Below are 17323 nucleotides of genomic sequence, written 5' to 3'. Positions count from 1 at the left end.
TTTGTGGTGGTGCCCATGGAGGCGGCGTTGTGAATTTATTTTTGTTTCTTGTCGGCTTATATCTTTGTAATACAATAAAGCTGGTTTCTGGGGTAACTTTGGGCGGTTAAGCTTTTCTTGTGTTGTTATACTATCTTTGTTGAGCAAAATTTGGTACCCGTGCTAACTTCGGGGTAACCATGTGATGTTACTATTTGTATAGCGGGTTGGATTTCTGAGTAGTCTCCGGCAACTTGGCTAAACAACGATCTGTATGAAAAACGGTAAACCGGTCGTTTCTTGTTTTCATCGGTGTTGGAGATTTGTTTTGCTTTGTATGCTTGACTCGTTTGTTTGACCATAGGCGAGTGTGATTAGAGTCGCATAACATAGCGTGGTAGATCGTTCGCGGTGACCACTTAATTTCTTGGCGATGGTAATAAGCGTGGATGGCGTCTATTTGTTGGGTTATACGCCCGGCGTTGTTCGAACTGCGATGCATTCATTCGCGGCAACCGAAGTGTTTCTTCCGTCGTCGCGTGACCACGTGTAGGGGGAGCCGAGGGTTCGGGGACATAATGATGGCGGCGATGGCGTTTGGCGTCTCAAGGGCAATTATGGGGCTCTTAGGAAAAGGCGTTTCCTAAGGAATATAAGCGGCTCTTTACATACCATCAAGGTATTTGGCCATCGTTGAATCTTGTTGCTCTCAATTCTTCTTAAATACCCTATCGCCGTGCTCTGCTCTTCTTGCTTCTTCACCAGTGCGTGATTTCTTCTTTGTGAATGTTATTACGTTTGAAATACCTAGAGTAAGTGTTAACCTGAAGCCCGAAACTTTCTTTGCTAGGTTGGGATGGCTAGATGTAGATGCGTTTGTGAGGAAAACGTCGCCACTATCAATGGAGGAGATGGAGTTTGAACCTCATGTTCATGGCGATCGGGGAAGAGGAAAGGTTCGCGATGGGAGCGTGAAGGGTCATAAACGACCCGAGGAGAGATAGTCGCTCTGGGCGGCATTGTATTCAGGTCGCCCAGCCGAGTGGGTGAAACTCTTGGTTGTTTGGCTGAGAGCAACAAAAGGGGCAAAAGTCGTCGAGTCATTGGTGAGAGTTAGTCCTCCCAATGTAGGGATGTGGGGAGGCGAATTCTACTACACGGGAAGGCGGGGAAAGCGCGAATGGTGAAGCCTTTCGGGCGGCTTCTTCTTTCGGCCATAGCGACTAAGCGTTAAAGAAGGGATCGTGTTAGATGGTGATAAAGGTGAGGTGGAGGGCGAGGACATGGGTACAACTTGGGGCGATGGATATGGCCGCTTACCGTGATGCAGTGAGTTGGGGGCCCTAAGGCATTGTGTCGACTCCCCAAAAGTGGTATCTTTGATTTTGCTCTTGCAGTTTCTTGCGAGGGTATGATAAGTTGAAAAATGTTGTGCAAAATACCGAGACTGGTGATAATCTTCATGTCGAGCTGGGGTGTATGCGGGCTGCGTGGGGAGCTGACAAGAGGAGGCTGGAAGTGATGACGACCAAGTATCGAAGCGTTCACTGGCGAGAATCTTTGTGTTAGTGGTCGACGTGACGAGCTAGAGAGGGAGGTAAATTTGTGGTGACGCTTATGCCAAGAAATGCCGGGAAGGTGGCATAAAGCAAAGAAGGCGTATCCGAGGCTTGTGTTGCCCTCGCGCAGCTCTGGGCGAAGTATGGCGTCTGAAGCGGCGTAGGTGATGAGCGAGGCGAAGATCGCGTGTGGTGCTAAGATCTACCGGGCACCGCGGCTTCTACCGGTAGCGCCACGGAGGGATAAAGCCGTCATAGGTGAGCTTTGATAATGGGATCGGCCGTAGTGTATGTGAGGGAGGAGTTGTAGGTCTTTTCGCTATTCTCTCTTATGTGAGAGTTGACAATAGAGTTGTGTTTTTCGGGCTTGCACGAGCGGTTCGCCTTTTATTTTGAGGATGGTTTTCCAAGCCTTGATCCTATACTTTTTTTTTTGTATGAGGCGCCCGATCTGGATTTTCTGGGTAATCCCAGCCAGATCGGTGGACATATCTATTGCAAATGCTTGATCGAATATTGTTATTGGTTGGTTGTATTATGCATGCATGTTATGTATTATTGTATGATGCATGTAACTTGCGATAAATTGAAAGTCTCTACCGCGAGGCGTTCGCTTTAGTCGATCCTAGAAATATAGGTCCTCGGCGTTACAAGAATTGGAGAGGCTATGTAGCCGGTGAGCTCTCAATTTGGATGCTTTCCATGAGGCGTTCTCGTGTAGTCGATCCTAGAAATATAGGTCCTCGGCGTTACAAGAATTGGAGAGGCTATGTAGCACGTGAGCTCTGAGATACGCTACGCTTCGGCGTTCGTTTTAGTCGATCCTAGAAATATAGGTCCTCGGCGTTACAAGAATTGGAGAGGCTATGTAGCACAGCCCAGCTCTGAGTATGCGCTTTCGCTGAGAGCGTTCGTTTTAATCGATCCTAGAAATATAGGTCCTCGGCGTTACAAAATTGGAGAGGCTATGTAGCTGTGAGCTCTGAGATGCACGCGCTTTCGGAGGCGTTTCGTTTTAGTCGATCCTAGAAATATAGGTCCTCGGCGTTACAAGAATTGGAGAGGCTATGTAGCACTGTGAGCTCCTGAGAGAGTTTTCGGCGAGGCGTTCGTTTTAGTCGATCCTAGAAATATAGGTCCTCGGCGTTACAAGAATTGGAGAGGCTATGTTGCACATGGTATTTACCAATACAACTAAGCTGGAGTAGATAGTACCGGTCGGCCAAAAACTTGTCTTACATTAATGAAAACAAAAATTTACAACATGAATGGCGCTCTTGATAAAATTTTTTTAGGTAGATAAGTGTTCCAAGGTCGAGGCAACATCTTGCCCTCTTGGGTTCTTATCGGTATGCTCCATTCTTGACGGCGGCGTTCCACTATGTAGGGGCCTTCCCATGTGGGGGCTAACTTGGAATGGATCTGCGTCTTTTTTGAGCACTAGGTCTCGGGTTGAAAAACCTAGGATGAACTTCGCTTATTGTAGGAGTTCTTGAGTTTCTTGATAAGAGGCTCGGCCCGCGGCAGGCTAAGTCCGCTTTTCTTCCAGTGGTCGGCGTCTCGTGATAACAGAGTCGTTATGCCACGACTTCGACAAGTTACGTCGAGTTGTAGTAATGATCGATTCGATTGGGAATTACGGCTTCGTGCGTAACACAAGGAGAATGGCGACTTCGCCCGCAGATGGAAGCGGCTGTGTCGCGGTGAGCCCATAGAATGTTTTCAAACCGGTTTGGCCATTGGCTCTTATTTTCTCAATCTTTTTTCTTCAAATTTTCCAAGATTGCTTTGTTCTTCTTACGCTTGGCGTTACTTTGAAGCGTCTTTGCGGAGTAGAAGCAGCGTGAATGATCTTCCACTTGGCTAGGAACTCTTTAAGCTGTTTCGCCTTTGAATTGAGGCCCATTGTCCATTACTAGTGTATGTAGTAAACCAAATCTGGTGATGATGTGAGTCGGATGAAGTTTGGACATGGGACTCTTTTAGCGTGTCTTGAGAGGAATGGCTTCGACCCACTTGGTGAAGTAGTCGGTTCGCGAGTAGGACAAAGCGGAAACCGATTACTCTTACGTGGAATGAATGGTCCCATGATGTCCATGCCCCACATGTGAAATGGCCCGGGCTCGCTATCTTGTCCGGTTCGCGGCGGGTTGGATGATATTATTGTGGCGAGCGTTTGGCATTTGAGACATTTGAGGGCGTATGCTTTAACATCGATCTGCATCCGGGGCGAAATATCCTTGAGAGATGGCCTTGTGGGCTAATGGCGGCCGCCCGTGATTTCCACATTAAGCCCGTGAATTTCGGCAAAAATCAATCGACCACGATGCGGGGTAATGCATCGTAAGTGTGGGCCACAGTGGATTTCTGAATAGCTTGTTTTGTACTAAACAATAGCGCCGAGCTTGATAGGAGACTGCGGCTTCGCGAATGCGCTCCTCGGGGGCGTGCGTCTTTGGATATAATCGATGATGGGCTGCATCCATGTTTGGCTCAAGCCCGACTAGCGGAGAGGAAATGGGTAAACTTATCATCAAGGTATGAGTGGAGACTTGGTATGCGGTCGGTCGGCGACCTCTATGAGAACTTGTCGGGGACGCAGCTCGAAGTGCGGGTAGCCAAATAAGCTAAAGCTATGCTGCGTGGCGGTTCTCCTCCATAAAAAATGATGTATGTGTACTGCTTAAAAGAAGGCAATAAGCGATGAACAACACGAAGATACTTGGAAAGGTTACCTTAGGTGGGTAGTGTACTCTTTTGCAACTGGCGAGCGACCCGGTTCGCGAGTCACTAAAGACTTGGAGCTCTTCACACACCGAGCTGTAGCGCCATCCGTAGTCCCCTAATTAGTGCCGTACTCCGCTTCATTGTTGGATGTTGCAAAATCAATCTTGGGGATCGACTTTTCAATCATATTTCCGTCGGAAACTAAGGCGACTCGATGCCACTTCCACCGAGATTACTTTCGAACCATCCACAAAAAGAGAAGAGACCAATGTGATTTGACTCCCGTTTTGTGTTTGCGGAGCTCGGTTTCTTGTTCCCGGTTAAGGGTCCTCGGTAGAAATCTGCTAGGAAATCGGCGACGACGACCTTCGAGAAGTCGCGGGGGCGAACTCTATGTGGTGTTCTCAGGAGTTAACCCAAAGCGCCCATTCGAGTAGTCTTGTTTTCTTTGTGAAGGACTTTCTTCAATGGAAGGTCGGTAAGAACTTTAATTTGATGTGCTTGAAAGTCACGGCTGAACTTCCGTCGCGAATACAACAAAGCGAAGTACGGCTCGTTCCAAGAAGGAATAATTCTTTTAAATTTGGCGTGAGTGTCTTACTCGTGAAGTAGGCCAGAGCTTCTCAATTGTTCTCCTCTTTAAAGAGAACCGAAACATGGCGAAATCGGATCTGACGGATAAAGCCCGGTGTCTCTCCATGTCTTGGCTTGGCTAAGGCGGGGGGCGTGGTGAGATACTCTTTGAGAATGCGAATGCGTGATGACATTGATCGACTCCATGAGAACGGCTCGCCTTTTTGAGGAGAGCTGCGAGAACGATCGACATTTATCGAGGGCCCTTGATATGAATCGGTTGAAATTTGCGACCATTCCGACAACCGTATCTGTTTCTTTGTCGTGGATCGGGCATATCTAAAACGGCTTCGGATCACGGTGGGTTTGCTCGATCCGCAGGCTGCGACACGATACCCTAAAACTTGCGGAGGGCGCTGAAAGAGGCATTTCGGGGGTTCAACTTCATGCCGTCTGCGGTGATGCGGAGAGAACGCTTGTTCTAAGTGGGTGAGGTGATCACCCGGCTTTTTGCTTTTGACCACCATGTCGTCAATGTAGACCTCCATGGTGTCGCGCTAACATGTCTTGGAACATATCCGTGACCCGGCGTTGGTATGTCGCTCCAGTTCTTTAGACCCGAGCGGGAGGGCGTTGTAACAATAGATCCCTTGTTCCGTAATGAGCGAAGTCTTCTCTTGATCTTCTTCGGCCGAGTGGGATTTGGTTGTACCACTATGCGCATCCATAAAGGAGAGGAGTTAATGACCCGCGAGGTTTGAGTCGACCCGGTTGGTCAATCACGAGGCAAAGGGAAAGCTATCTTTAAAGCGTGGCACGATTGACATTTATTGAAATCGACACATAAGCGGTATGCCATTCTTTTTGGGGCGGCAACAATATTGGCAATCCACTCGGGGGTAGTCGACCTTTACGATGAAACCGACTTGCTTGAGTTTTTCGACCTCGTCATTGATGGCTTTTTGAAAGCGGGGATAGTCGGCGAAGTCGTTGTCGAACTGGTCTAGCATTGGGGTTCACGTTTAATTTGTAGCAAAGCGAGGTTAGGATCGATTCCAGGCACATCGATATACGACCAAGCAAAAACATCTTTATTCATTGATAAGAAATTTACAAGTTGAGATCTGAGTGTGGGGTCGAGGTTAGCCCCCATATACAAACTTCGGGTCGTCTTACGTGCCAAGATTCACTTTTCTTTTTCCTGCCAGGGGGTTGTACAAGCGGTGGCGGAGCACTATGGCGACTCACTTCGGAGAAGGTGGAACTATCGGTGGGGCCGATCGGTATGATGATGGAAGGGCGACACTGTCGGCAAGCGAAGCGGCCGGGGTAATACGAACCGGGGAGGGGACTGGGTACAAAACACATTGACATCGCGGCTGCTATTGGCACTGTGGCGACGGCATGGGCTGAAACGATCTCTGAAACTTTAACCCCGCCAAGCCAACCGTCGCGGGGTCAAAGCTAGAGGTCTTCGCCGGTGTATTGAGGACTTCGAGGGTCGCGAGTCGCGGTATCGGCGATGGAGAGAACTTCTGCTGGAAGAGCCCCCGTTACGCTACGCGGCGATTCGGGTTGGACCTGCGACTAAGTCCGTGCCATTGTGTAGTTGGAGGGCTCTGTATGGTGGGAAGCAATTCCACGAAAGCGGTGCATCCGTTGATTGGACACGGTTCTGATGGTGCGCTTCAAGTTGATTGCTTGAAGCTCCATCATGCCTCGAGGTCCGGGGAAACGGAGAACTTGATGTAAAGTGGGCCATGCTGCTTGCATCGATGAATCGGCGTCGTCGAGGATGGCATTGTATGGCGACTTCTTTGTCGAACGCGAGAACCGAGTATTGCAGGTAATCTTATCCTCTCGAGAGCCCACGGATACTGGTAAGATAATGTCACCAACGGGGTCGGCTCTGGAGCCATTGAACCCATAAAGGGGAGCGATCGGTTCGGCGAAACGGACTTGGGGAGGTTCATCTCTTGCATGGTGTGGTAAAATAAGATGTCACAGGAACTGCCAGGGTCGATCAGGACGCGCTTGACTGTCCAGTCGCTGATTTTGACATGAACGACCAATGCGTCATTATGAGGAAGGCAAACTTTGCTTAAGTCGGCCTCCGTGAAAGTGATATCGCTGCTTATTGCGACTGAACCCAGCGAGCGTGGAGCTTTAATGAAGTAAAATGATAGACTTCACGAAGAAGCCGGCCCGACGTCTTTTCTCTCGGAAGAAGTCCGCGGATCGTCCGGAAAGGTAATCACATGAATAGTGCGAGCATTGTCACGATCGGACGAGTGCTGCCTTCGCTCGTGGCGAGAACGCTCACGGGAGCGTCCTCGACTGTGAGGACGAGCCTGTATCCCTTGGCGGTGACGGTGGGGTGGAGATCGACTTCATTACCGCGACGAACCCGACAACTTGTGACGCAGGTCGCCATCGGGGAATGCTAATGTAGTGTTTGATATAACCGAACTTCCACGAGTCTTGGAGATAATGCTTGAGCCCCGGCATGCATCGGTTTCATGGCACTTTGCTTTATGAAATGCACAAAAAGGCTTGCCCGTCGATCTGCGGGCTGCGATGGTTGGCCGGAAAAAATGAAGCGCTTAATCTTATCGGTATGTATGTGGGAGAGAACGTGTCGGGGCGGTGAACTCTCTGTTGTTATCGATCGTGCCGAAGCTTCTTTGGGCATCGCGACTGGCCTTCTTGCCCCGAGGGGAACGATCTGAGACTTCGGCGACCTCGTGGCTCTCTACTAAACCATGGAGTTTTAAAGTTTCTTGCAACTTGATGTACTTATCCACGCGAGCGTAGAGCTCGGACAGTGTCTCTGGGCGTTCCTTCATCAACGACCTAGCTAGGTCGCTATTTCGCACTCGGCAAGCATTGGAAAAGGCTAGTGTGGCGAAAGATTCTTTCAAGCCACTTTCCATGCACAGCAGTTCGGCCTTGAACCGTCCTAAGAATTCTCGAATAGTTTAGCCGTCCTTGAATGATAACTGAAACAGAGAATCAAGATCGCCTTCTTCCGCTGTTATTAATGCGTCTTGGTGGCGAACAAATCGATAAAAAGCGCTTTCGAAGGTGTTTATAGAATCGGACTCGATGAAAAGAACCAATCGAGGCGCCATCCTTGAGGCTGGGCCGGAAATAATCTGCGATGGAGATAATCAAACTTCGGTGAGTTGTAAAGTGCGGACTTTGAATATAGCGAGCCACATCTTGACGACCGGCGCAGTCTTGCCGTCGTATACATGGGAAAGCGTGGGTGGATGAAGTCGTGTGGAAGGATTCTTGAGGACCTCTGCGGTGAAGCGGGGATCGCGATCGTCTTAAGCATCTTGTGCACAATCACGGGTCGAGTCCTTCTTCGCGGAGGTCAGCCAATCCTTTGGGATAACTTCGTTAAAATTGGCGATTAACGTCATTGATCTTGTGTTCACTCCGTTTCCGACTTGTTGTTGCGATAACTATCCACCGAAGCGTAAAGTAGCATTTTCCTCCCGAGCAAAAATGCTCTCATTAAGTATTCTAACCGGTGGGCGAGGTTACGAACTTGATCTTCTATGCTAACCATGCTTCGTGGTGGAGAGAGTTAGAGATAGATGAAGCCCGATTTAAAGTGGCTCTCGATGTCGAAACCACCGACGGCGCCAATGTAAAGGGCGTTTTGGTCTTCTCCTAATTACAACAAGGAAGAACGGAAAGGGTTTGGATTTTGGATGTGACCGAAGTCGCCGAAGGCGATCTGCCCTCACGTATCTTCTCGTTTTTTCCTTTTATGGGGAGAGAAGAATCAGTCCGGCGTAGTTCCGGTAGATGGTATTTATAGGATTAAGGGGTGGAGATCCTTGGACACGTGTACCCTTTTGTACAAATGTAGAGGCGAGATCGTGAATGAGTCTTTGGAGTGGTTTTGGTGTGAGTCATACTCGATTGGGGAGTTGGTGCGGTAGTCCCTATTTCCGGTGGTGGGAAATGCAAATAAGATTTTGCAATGATTACATCCGGTGGGCTGTTAAATCTCACGGCAAAGTGTTAAATCTTGAAGTATCTTTGTTAAGTACCACCTACTTGTAAGGAGTCGCTCGCAGATCGGTCTTGGAGGTCGATCACGTTGAGGTTAAGCTTAGCCGTGCGCAAAACACACCTACTTGTAAGGAGTTGCTCGCAGATCGGTCTTGGAGGTCGATCGTTGAGGTTAAACATTAGCCGTCTGCGCAATGTTCCTTAGTGGGGATATTGCTCCCCTACAAGCATCATGTCTACATTTTTTCTCTCATATAGTCTAGTCTATATTAGTTTTCTTACTCCTTGCACATTAATAATCTCATGATAGAGCATTCGCTGGGATGATTGTGAACAATGATAGGGCCTTTATAAGAAGGACTTCTTCTTTCTTCAAAGGAACAATATCAAAACTTCTCTTCATCTTCTGTTGCAAGTAAGAATGGAGATCATTCACATTCATAGTTCCGGTCATTTTTGCCTGATGTTCCACCTTACTACTTATGGTAACACGATCCACACCTATACAAGGAGTCATTTGGCATTAGCTAGCTAGGTGACTTGAAAATCAAGTCACAACATAAAGTTAGCTAAACAGCAAATTAAACTTCATCCCTTAATTCAATCATAACATTTTACCTATGAACTTGGAGATGATTCATGGAACTTTTTCAGGCTCGCCACAACATAATGGGATGTGGACTATCACTGTTTGTTCTGGTCCCTGAAATTATACAAATAACTTTGTGAAACAATATACATCATTGATAATAATGATTCGACGAATAATCAACAAAAGGTACAACTAACCATCCATGGGTAATGGGTGAAAGTAATAATCGACATTAAAGTAACTGATGATAAAATGAAACTTTACCTGATCACAATCTAGCAGGCATTTGGTTTCCCATGTAGCTCTTCAGCTTTCTCCACCGCAAGCCATCTCTTTTATCGGGCAAAGTGCCAAATGAAATGATACAATGGAAGTAGTCGTACAAAACAAATTTCTTAAGGCTAAGTCCAATGGTTTAGTACAGTACAGTGCATAGAGTTAGCGGGTTAGCGTTTGCAGAGGCAATGGTTTTACTCACAGCAGCCAGTACCTATAGCGTATAAGGGAAAAAAAATTAGACTCTTCCGTCGCCATTGTTAAAGAGCGTGTGGGAATTTTTTTAAAAAAACAATTTCTAGCCGCCACACAATATCGCGTGTAGCTTAGATTTTTTATTTCCGTCCCTCATATTAGCGTATAGACTTGACACTATCTCGTTAAAATAAACTGGTGCTATAGATAGGTAAATTTATACCGATAGTGTTGGCAGGTTAGCGTTTTGCCGCACCATTGGATCAGACTTTCTATGATATTTGGTGTTTTGCGGCACGGTACCATTAGACTTAACCTAAAGTGTATAATCAGTCGATTAGAGATGTGAAATTGGTCGCTCTCTCTCTTTTTTCGATAATCTGAAATTGGTCTCTCGATTGTGTGTTTTGCTGCATGAATGATATGATGTGGACAAGGGAATGATGTAACAAGAATATAGTCAGCCTAATAGCTAGAGGACAGGGGTCATTATGATTCCTTTATTCGATCTGAGCTGAGCTAATCCAGTTGACCAAAATTGAAATTTGTTACTTAATCTCGTATTCTCATAGCTCATAAGGTTCTATGAAGCTATGATACGCCTTTGTTCCGATAGGCGATAGTGCTCAGGAGTTTGTGTTTGCCTGGGGTCGTATATGGTTCAAGGCTTTGGCTAGATAAACACTAGAATACTAGATCGATATCTACAATCAATAACTTGAACTGGTTATTTTTTCCATTATATTTCAAGATATTCATAGAAGAAGTGCAAGGTGCAAGAGACCAAACAACATATTGGGGGTGGGAGAGGTCCAATTGAAATTGAACAAATAAAATATCCAAGGTGGTTTTAGAGTGGCTACAACCATACATGGTCACCAAATTTGCACCTCCAGATTTGAATATAATACGCAGTAAGCTTTGTGGCCTTGAGCATGTTTTGGTCTGGTACTCTGGTGCCTTGTGAGTTGTGACTTGTGAGAGAAACAAAGCATGCATGAGTTATTGGCCTTTGACGTGTGACAACATTATAAAACGTTCCATTATTATTGGTTTCCATTATGTGGATTGGTCTAAAAGATTCCATTAGGCTAAGGTAAGCGCGATAGGGTTTATATTTATAAACCCAGTGGTTTGTTTTTTAACCCGCCAGTGGCATAGGCTGTCAGCAAAAAAAAGCCCAAACAAGTCAACCCATCCTAACACAGAAAAAAAAAATTGGCGCACCATCCGCCACTCCTACTACGAATAGAATTTTATTTTTTAACACCCTACTGATTTTACCCCTCCCATCTCGATTTATTTCTATGGCCGCCTCTCGTTCTGGCGTGCAGAACATACACTATATCGTTAAAATTGACAGTATAGATAGAAAACATATACCGATAGTGTTGGCGGGTTAGCATTTTGACGTACCATTAAATCACAATTTATATGATATTTGGTGTTTTGCGGCACTATTGGACTTAGCCTTAACCATCAGAGTTTTACACTTTGCAAATTGTGAATGCATCAGTTTGAATGGAGTCTAAACTCTAAACAAATAGTGGGCTCAATAAATAAAAAAAAAAAAAAAAAATACAGGAGCAGTTTCGTCCGTTGGAATTTTTATTATTTTATCATTTTTATTTCCATTCTGCACCAAATGAAATGGCGTAGGATGTGTGAAACCATTGGACCCATCCTAAAAACCAGCCTAACAAACTTTTAAGCCCAACCAAGAAAAAGAAAAAAAAAAATGGCCGTCACATATCTAAACTTTTTCTTGCTGATCATTATTACCTCGTACATTTCCGAAGTTTTAGCTCAAAACGATGAAGACCCAACAATCAAAACTATGGAACACTTCTCTGGATACTCAAACCATGATTCTCCATCATGTACATCATCTTCCTTTTCAGTTGACACTGATAGCTTACAACTACAAGTAATGCCCACACTTCATTTGTTACTTCTTTATATAAATGAGTACAAATTTATCTTCTTTTGATGTTTGAACGAATGTCTGTAAACTAAGTAGGCTCAGAATGATTTTTTTTTTGCTATTGTGTACTGTAGATTGATGAGCTATCGACTTTCTCGGATACGCCTGCCCCTTCGGTTACCAGGATACTGTACAGTGACAAGGATGTATTGGCTCGAAGGTATGCTAACAAGTATATTTTAGTTGGAATATTATTTAGAAAGTGTATATGTACATCCACATGATTTTGAGTTAATTCTATGTAACACAAACATGTATGTAGCATTTTTTCTGATATACTTTTGCAACTTAAAATTTGAAATGGCAGGTATGTCAAAAACTTAATGGGACTTGCGGGTTTATCAATTAGAGAGGATGCTGTTGGAAACATATTCGGTCGATGGTGAGTTGTTAAATATTTATCTCGTAAGAAGTTTGAGTTGAACATAAAAGTGTATATATGCACAAAAGAAGGTAAAAAGGTGTCCATCTAAATTTATCTATCATATTTCATTGTTATCAGCTGCAGTATTAGCATGTTTTGGTTGATATAATTAAACTAAAGTTTCTGTTTCCCTGGGTGTGCCATACTGGTCTATGTGTTGCATTGGATATGACAGTACTTAGGAAATAGTGGTTTCGCAGAAAAAGAGTTAGCCTTCTTTTGCCCAGATCCTTCTTATGGATTGTAACCCGGGCATTCATTTAGCTAGAAATTGAAGTGTCAGACATGGTTGTGACTCACTTGTCAAGCACGTGGGCCAATTTCAATGGGATTTTTCAAAGTCCATGGTGGTCAGTGTGTCGGACGGTTCTTCCCCGTGTTGGATACAAAAAATTTGTTTATATCATTTTACTTATTTTGCTAGTGGCTGTCATTTAAACTCTACTTCTCGACGAAGGTTTAAGGATTCTATCCTGGGAAAGGTTTAAAATTAATTATACTTCGGTCTTTTCTTTTCATTTCCGCGATTTTTATGTATTTCGTATCTCTCTTTCTGTATGAAGCCATCTTCATTGTCTGTCGCGATTGAAAATGTAGGATGCTTGCTTCCTTTACCTGATTATATGTATCTGTCGACTGGTCATTGGAACTACTTTCCCCTTCTTCAGGGATGGTTACGATTTAGAGCTTTCGGCAGTTGCAAGTGGCTCTCACATTGATGCTATTCCTTACTCTGGTAAATATGATGGCGTGGTTGGTGTTTTGGGTGCTATTGAGGCGATAAATGTGTTGAGAAGGTGAGTGACTTGCTTGAATGTGACAATTTTGAGAACTAAACAAATGCGGATTCAGCACTTCGATAGTTGAGTTTGTTTGGTATATTTTGTTAAGTCGCTAATTGCGACGTTCTCAAGTATTTGATCCTTCTAGGATTTTGGGTCAGATTCAGGAAGACTGTTTTAGGAAATCCGTTCCCTGAATTAAGACGAACTCTATAAGTTGTTGATAACTTCTTTCCTGAATTATTAACAGGATATGGATGCAATTAGTTTCATGCCTTAACTTATTATCCATTAGAACAAGGTTGGGTTGAAGTCGGATTGTCTTTTAATGTCATGATCATGATTCATGAAAATGTCGTTGAGTGGATTGATCACGGCTTCATGAACAGATCTGCACATTTTCCGGACAACAGTTTACAGGATCTGTGCAGTTCTTTTCTGAACTATTATAAAACATAATTAACCATACTGGCATAATCCTGTGAGACATTATATGAGTGGAATTCCAAAAAAACATTAAAGCATAGTACGTTTTTTTTTAATCAGTAGAAACTTGAATTAGTCTTTTACTGTCTGAAGGAATTTTTCTTCTTAATTTAGGGAAAGAAGACATTGTTTATTTGATCTAGTCAATTCCTAAGCACCGCAGAGTTCACAGCAACCTCTTAATCATTTCTTCTTTTCAGGTTTGGCTTCAAACCAAAGAGATCTTTGGAGGTAATCTTATTCACATCCGAGGAGCCTACGCGTTTCGGGATCAGTTGCTTGGGAAGGTCAGGACCCAAATACACAGGCATTTAATTAACAATTATGGTCATTCCACTTGTTTACATAGATATACCGTTATAATTCGTTTTAGAAGTCTCATACGCTATTCCAATTGCAGCCGCTTATTGGCTGGGAGTGAGGCTTTGGCCAATGCTCTCAAGGGGACTGTTGATGGTCAAAATGTATCATTTTTTGATGCTGCAAGATCTGCTGGTTATGCACAAGATCAGGAGCACTTGTCCAGTGTGTTCCTGAAGAAAGGAAGCTATTCGGCTTTTCTGGAGTTACACATAGAGCAAGGTCCCATTCTTGAGGAAGAAGGTAGTCTTCTTTAACTCATAAAACCGTTTCTACTTTTTATTTTTGAGCTGCTAATCAGAAATTTGACATTTTCAGGTACTTCTGTTGGTATTGTGACTGCTATTGCTGCACCTGCGAGTATCAAGGTTGATTTTGAAGGCAATGGAGGTCACGCTGGAGCGGTGCTAATGCCACATAGGTGATGGGTTCATCCATTTTCCCAATCTATATTACTTTTCCAATTTACACATCATCTTGTAATTGCTTGAAAGTAGTACTTGCAAGTTAAATTTCAATATTTCAAAAGCGGACTTGATGGACTTCTGCTAAGTCTTAGTGTGCAGACTTGCATACCAATAAATTAAGGAATAAGCTTGGTGGGCACATTGTTCATCATGGATGGATGATTTCATCATGCTAAACTAGGATTATATTCCTTAAATTAAGTTAAATTTGAGCAGGAATGATGCGGGATTGGCAGCTGCGGAGCTGGCGCTTGCTGTTGAGAAGCATGTATTAGAATCTGGGTCAGTTGACACTGTTGGTACTGTAGGTAAGCTGCATTGTTTGCCATTCTAAGTATTAACATTATTTGTTTGTTTCAAGTTACTTGACTGGCATTTACTTCTTACTTTTGTGCGTGGAAAAATATTTGTATAAAATAATGAGAACCACTTTGAGGATTTCTTCCAGTTTTATAATAATCTTATTCATATCTTTGCAAGGAATTTTGGAGCTTCATCCTGGAGCAATTAATAGCATCCCCAGTAAATCACACCTAGAAATTGGTATGCTTCTTGTCCTTGATGAATATGCATTTCCAGGTTAATCTATTGTCTGGTAATGGCTTTGAATTCGATAGGGTGTGAATCACCCTCTTTGTCTCTTGATGTATGGAAATGCTTTGCTTCTTATTGGGTGTATATTTGCGCTTATATTACTTATGACTGATTAAAGCTGATATTTAAAACAGTATAGGATAATATATTGTGGGGGATTTATCCAAGGGGCTAGTATTATTAATGTCAAAAATAGTTTTTCAGTTTATCTTAAAAACATCTACCACTCTTTCTGGCAGATACACGTGACATTGACGAGAAACGGAGGAACAATGTTATAGAAAAATTCATCAGTCTGCTATTACCATAGCCAAGACTCGTAAGGTCAAGGTATTGGAATTTAGAATTGTCAATCAGGATCCTCCAAGCCCATCAGATGAATCTATAATAAAAGCAATGGAAGATCGTCGAAAAGAGCTTAATCTCACTTACAAATTTATGATCAGCCGTGCTTACCATGATTCACTCTTTATGGCCAGGTAATTGAAAATGGGAAAGGAAATTGAGTATCACTCGTTAAAACAGTATCTTCTAGTAGGCTATTCTTTGGATGCTTCAAGCTCTGTTTTGTTCTTAAGAAATGGACAATTGCTGCCATGAACATACTTAAAACCTTGAGCATCCCAAGAACATGCTAGACAGGAAATGTGTTAGAAATTTAGTTACTTGAAGCGCACAAACGACTGCTAACTTTGCAATTGTTCATTTTGCAGAATTTCTCCAATGGGCATGATCTTTATTCCATGTTACAAAGGTATACACTTCATTCTGCGTCCTCTGTAGCTCTTCAAATTTGTGTACTGATATTCCAATATTGACCAAAAATGAGTATATACAAGGCTCTCACTTTCAATTCGTAGATACGAATATTGTCCTATATTCCAAATCGAAGAAAGGGAAAAATGGTGAGACTGGACTGGTTTGGGCTAATAGTCCACCCTTTCTCCATTAACAAAGTCTTGAAGAAGTTTATTTATATTTTTGTTCATTTACTCATTTATAAAAATGACTGAAATTTGCAAAAGGGAGAGCTTACTATTGGACACTAGCGATGGCCTCCTTTTGCAAACTGACCATAGAAGAACCGCTTAGTCTGTATCTGTTGGGTACATGTACTTCTGCATATAAAACAACCGCGGATCACTGAGCACCTGACATTTTGAAAGCTCTTGCACCTTTAATATTATCTAGTTTCTAGTCACTACACACATTATGCTAATTTTAACTGTTAACAAATCTTATAGATCTGTTGCAATATAAAGAAGGAACCAAAAGAAAAGAAAAGAAAAAGGGACTATATTGCATACATCTTGAATAAGCATGGTTTGATAACTGGGAGAATCTATTGTGAAGCTATGAAATTGACTTAGTCAATGGGTTTACCTAATGGTTGAGAGTTAATACACTTCATGTAGGCTTCTTTTTTCTTAGCAAAGACCGTTTACTTTGAAGGCCAACTTACTTAGTTAAGTTGATATTTGTCTTCAATCTAATAGAGAGACCCATTTAATAGGTTCCTGCGTGTCTGACTGTCTGTCATTCTAATTATCTTCTTTAGACCCTGATGACACACTGTAAGGCTCGACCGTGGTTTCCCACTTAAACTTATACCTATGTGTGCGTGTTCCTTTCCTCTTTTACGGAAGATTAATACATAATTACATATGGACTTCGATATCAATTGCATGCAAATGTGTGTGGACTTGAATGTGTCTCGGTTTGTAGGAACTATGTTACTAATCTAGTTATTTAAATAACTCTGGGTTTTGCAGGTTATAGTCATAAACCTGAAGAATATGCCTCCATTGAGGATATTGCGAATGGGGTCAAGGTATTAGCATCGACACTGGCCAAGTTGTCCATGAAATGATGTCCTATCTGAAATTCACAATCAACTCATGGCCTTTAACTGTCAGATATTCTACATGAGGGTGATTTCTTCTATACTTATGTAAATTATGTACAAATGCTGGATATGTGCAGATTTCTTTTGAATATAATTGGATGAATTACTTGTTCTCCACTTCAAATGGTTAATAATATTCGTCCAAAATATTGGAGTTTATTGGAATGCCTCTTTTTTTTTGTTGTTTTTTGGGAAGATTTGTTAATGATTTCATGACAGTAACCTATTTGAAAGAAAGAAAAATATGAATTAGCAACACTTTCATCTGTATGAGATACAGTAGCATCTTGAATCTTGATACCAGCCAACATCAGAGTTTTCAGAGTGTTGCATGCGTACTCCATGTGGACACAAGCATGTCCAATTAAGTTTTGTGCAGTTAGGAAAAAG

General features: G+C 43.2%; 2 protein-coding genes across 2 annotated transcripts in view; one reads left to right on the top strand and one right to left on the bottom strand.

The window, feature by feature from the left end:
- Window positions 1-17323, bottom strand: part of LOC147500038 (uncharacterized) — a 55642-nt gene that overhangs the window by 20353 nt on the left and 17966 nt on the right. The window lies entirely within an intron of this gene.
- LOC147500041 (ureidoglycolate hydrolase-like) lies at window positions 11607-17098 on the top strand. The gene is given in 13 exon segments (XM_086561754.1): window positions 11607-11857; window positions 11989-12074; window positions 12222-12296; window positions 13007-13135; window positions 13807-13893; window positions 14007-14209; window positions 14285-14387; window positions 14650-14741; window positions 14914-14976; window positions 15267-15311; window positions 15314-15506; window positions 15741-15781; window positions 16800-17098. Coding segments are annotated over 13 exon segments (1404 nt in total). The 5' UTR covers window positions 11607-11668; the 3' UTR covers window positions 16898-17098.

This window comes from Coptis chinensis, chromosome 5 (genome assembly GCF_015680905.1).
Source record: "Coptis chinensis isolate HL-2020 chromosome 5, ASM1568090v1, whole genome shotgun sequence".
In the NCBI taxonomy this organism is placed as follows: Eukaryota; Viridiplantae; Streptophyta; class Magnoliopsida; order Ranunculales; family Ranunculaceae; genus Coptis; species Coptis chinensis.
This window is presented reverse-complemented; position numbering and strand designations above follow the sequence as displayed.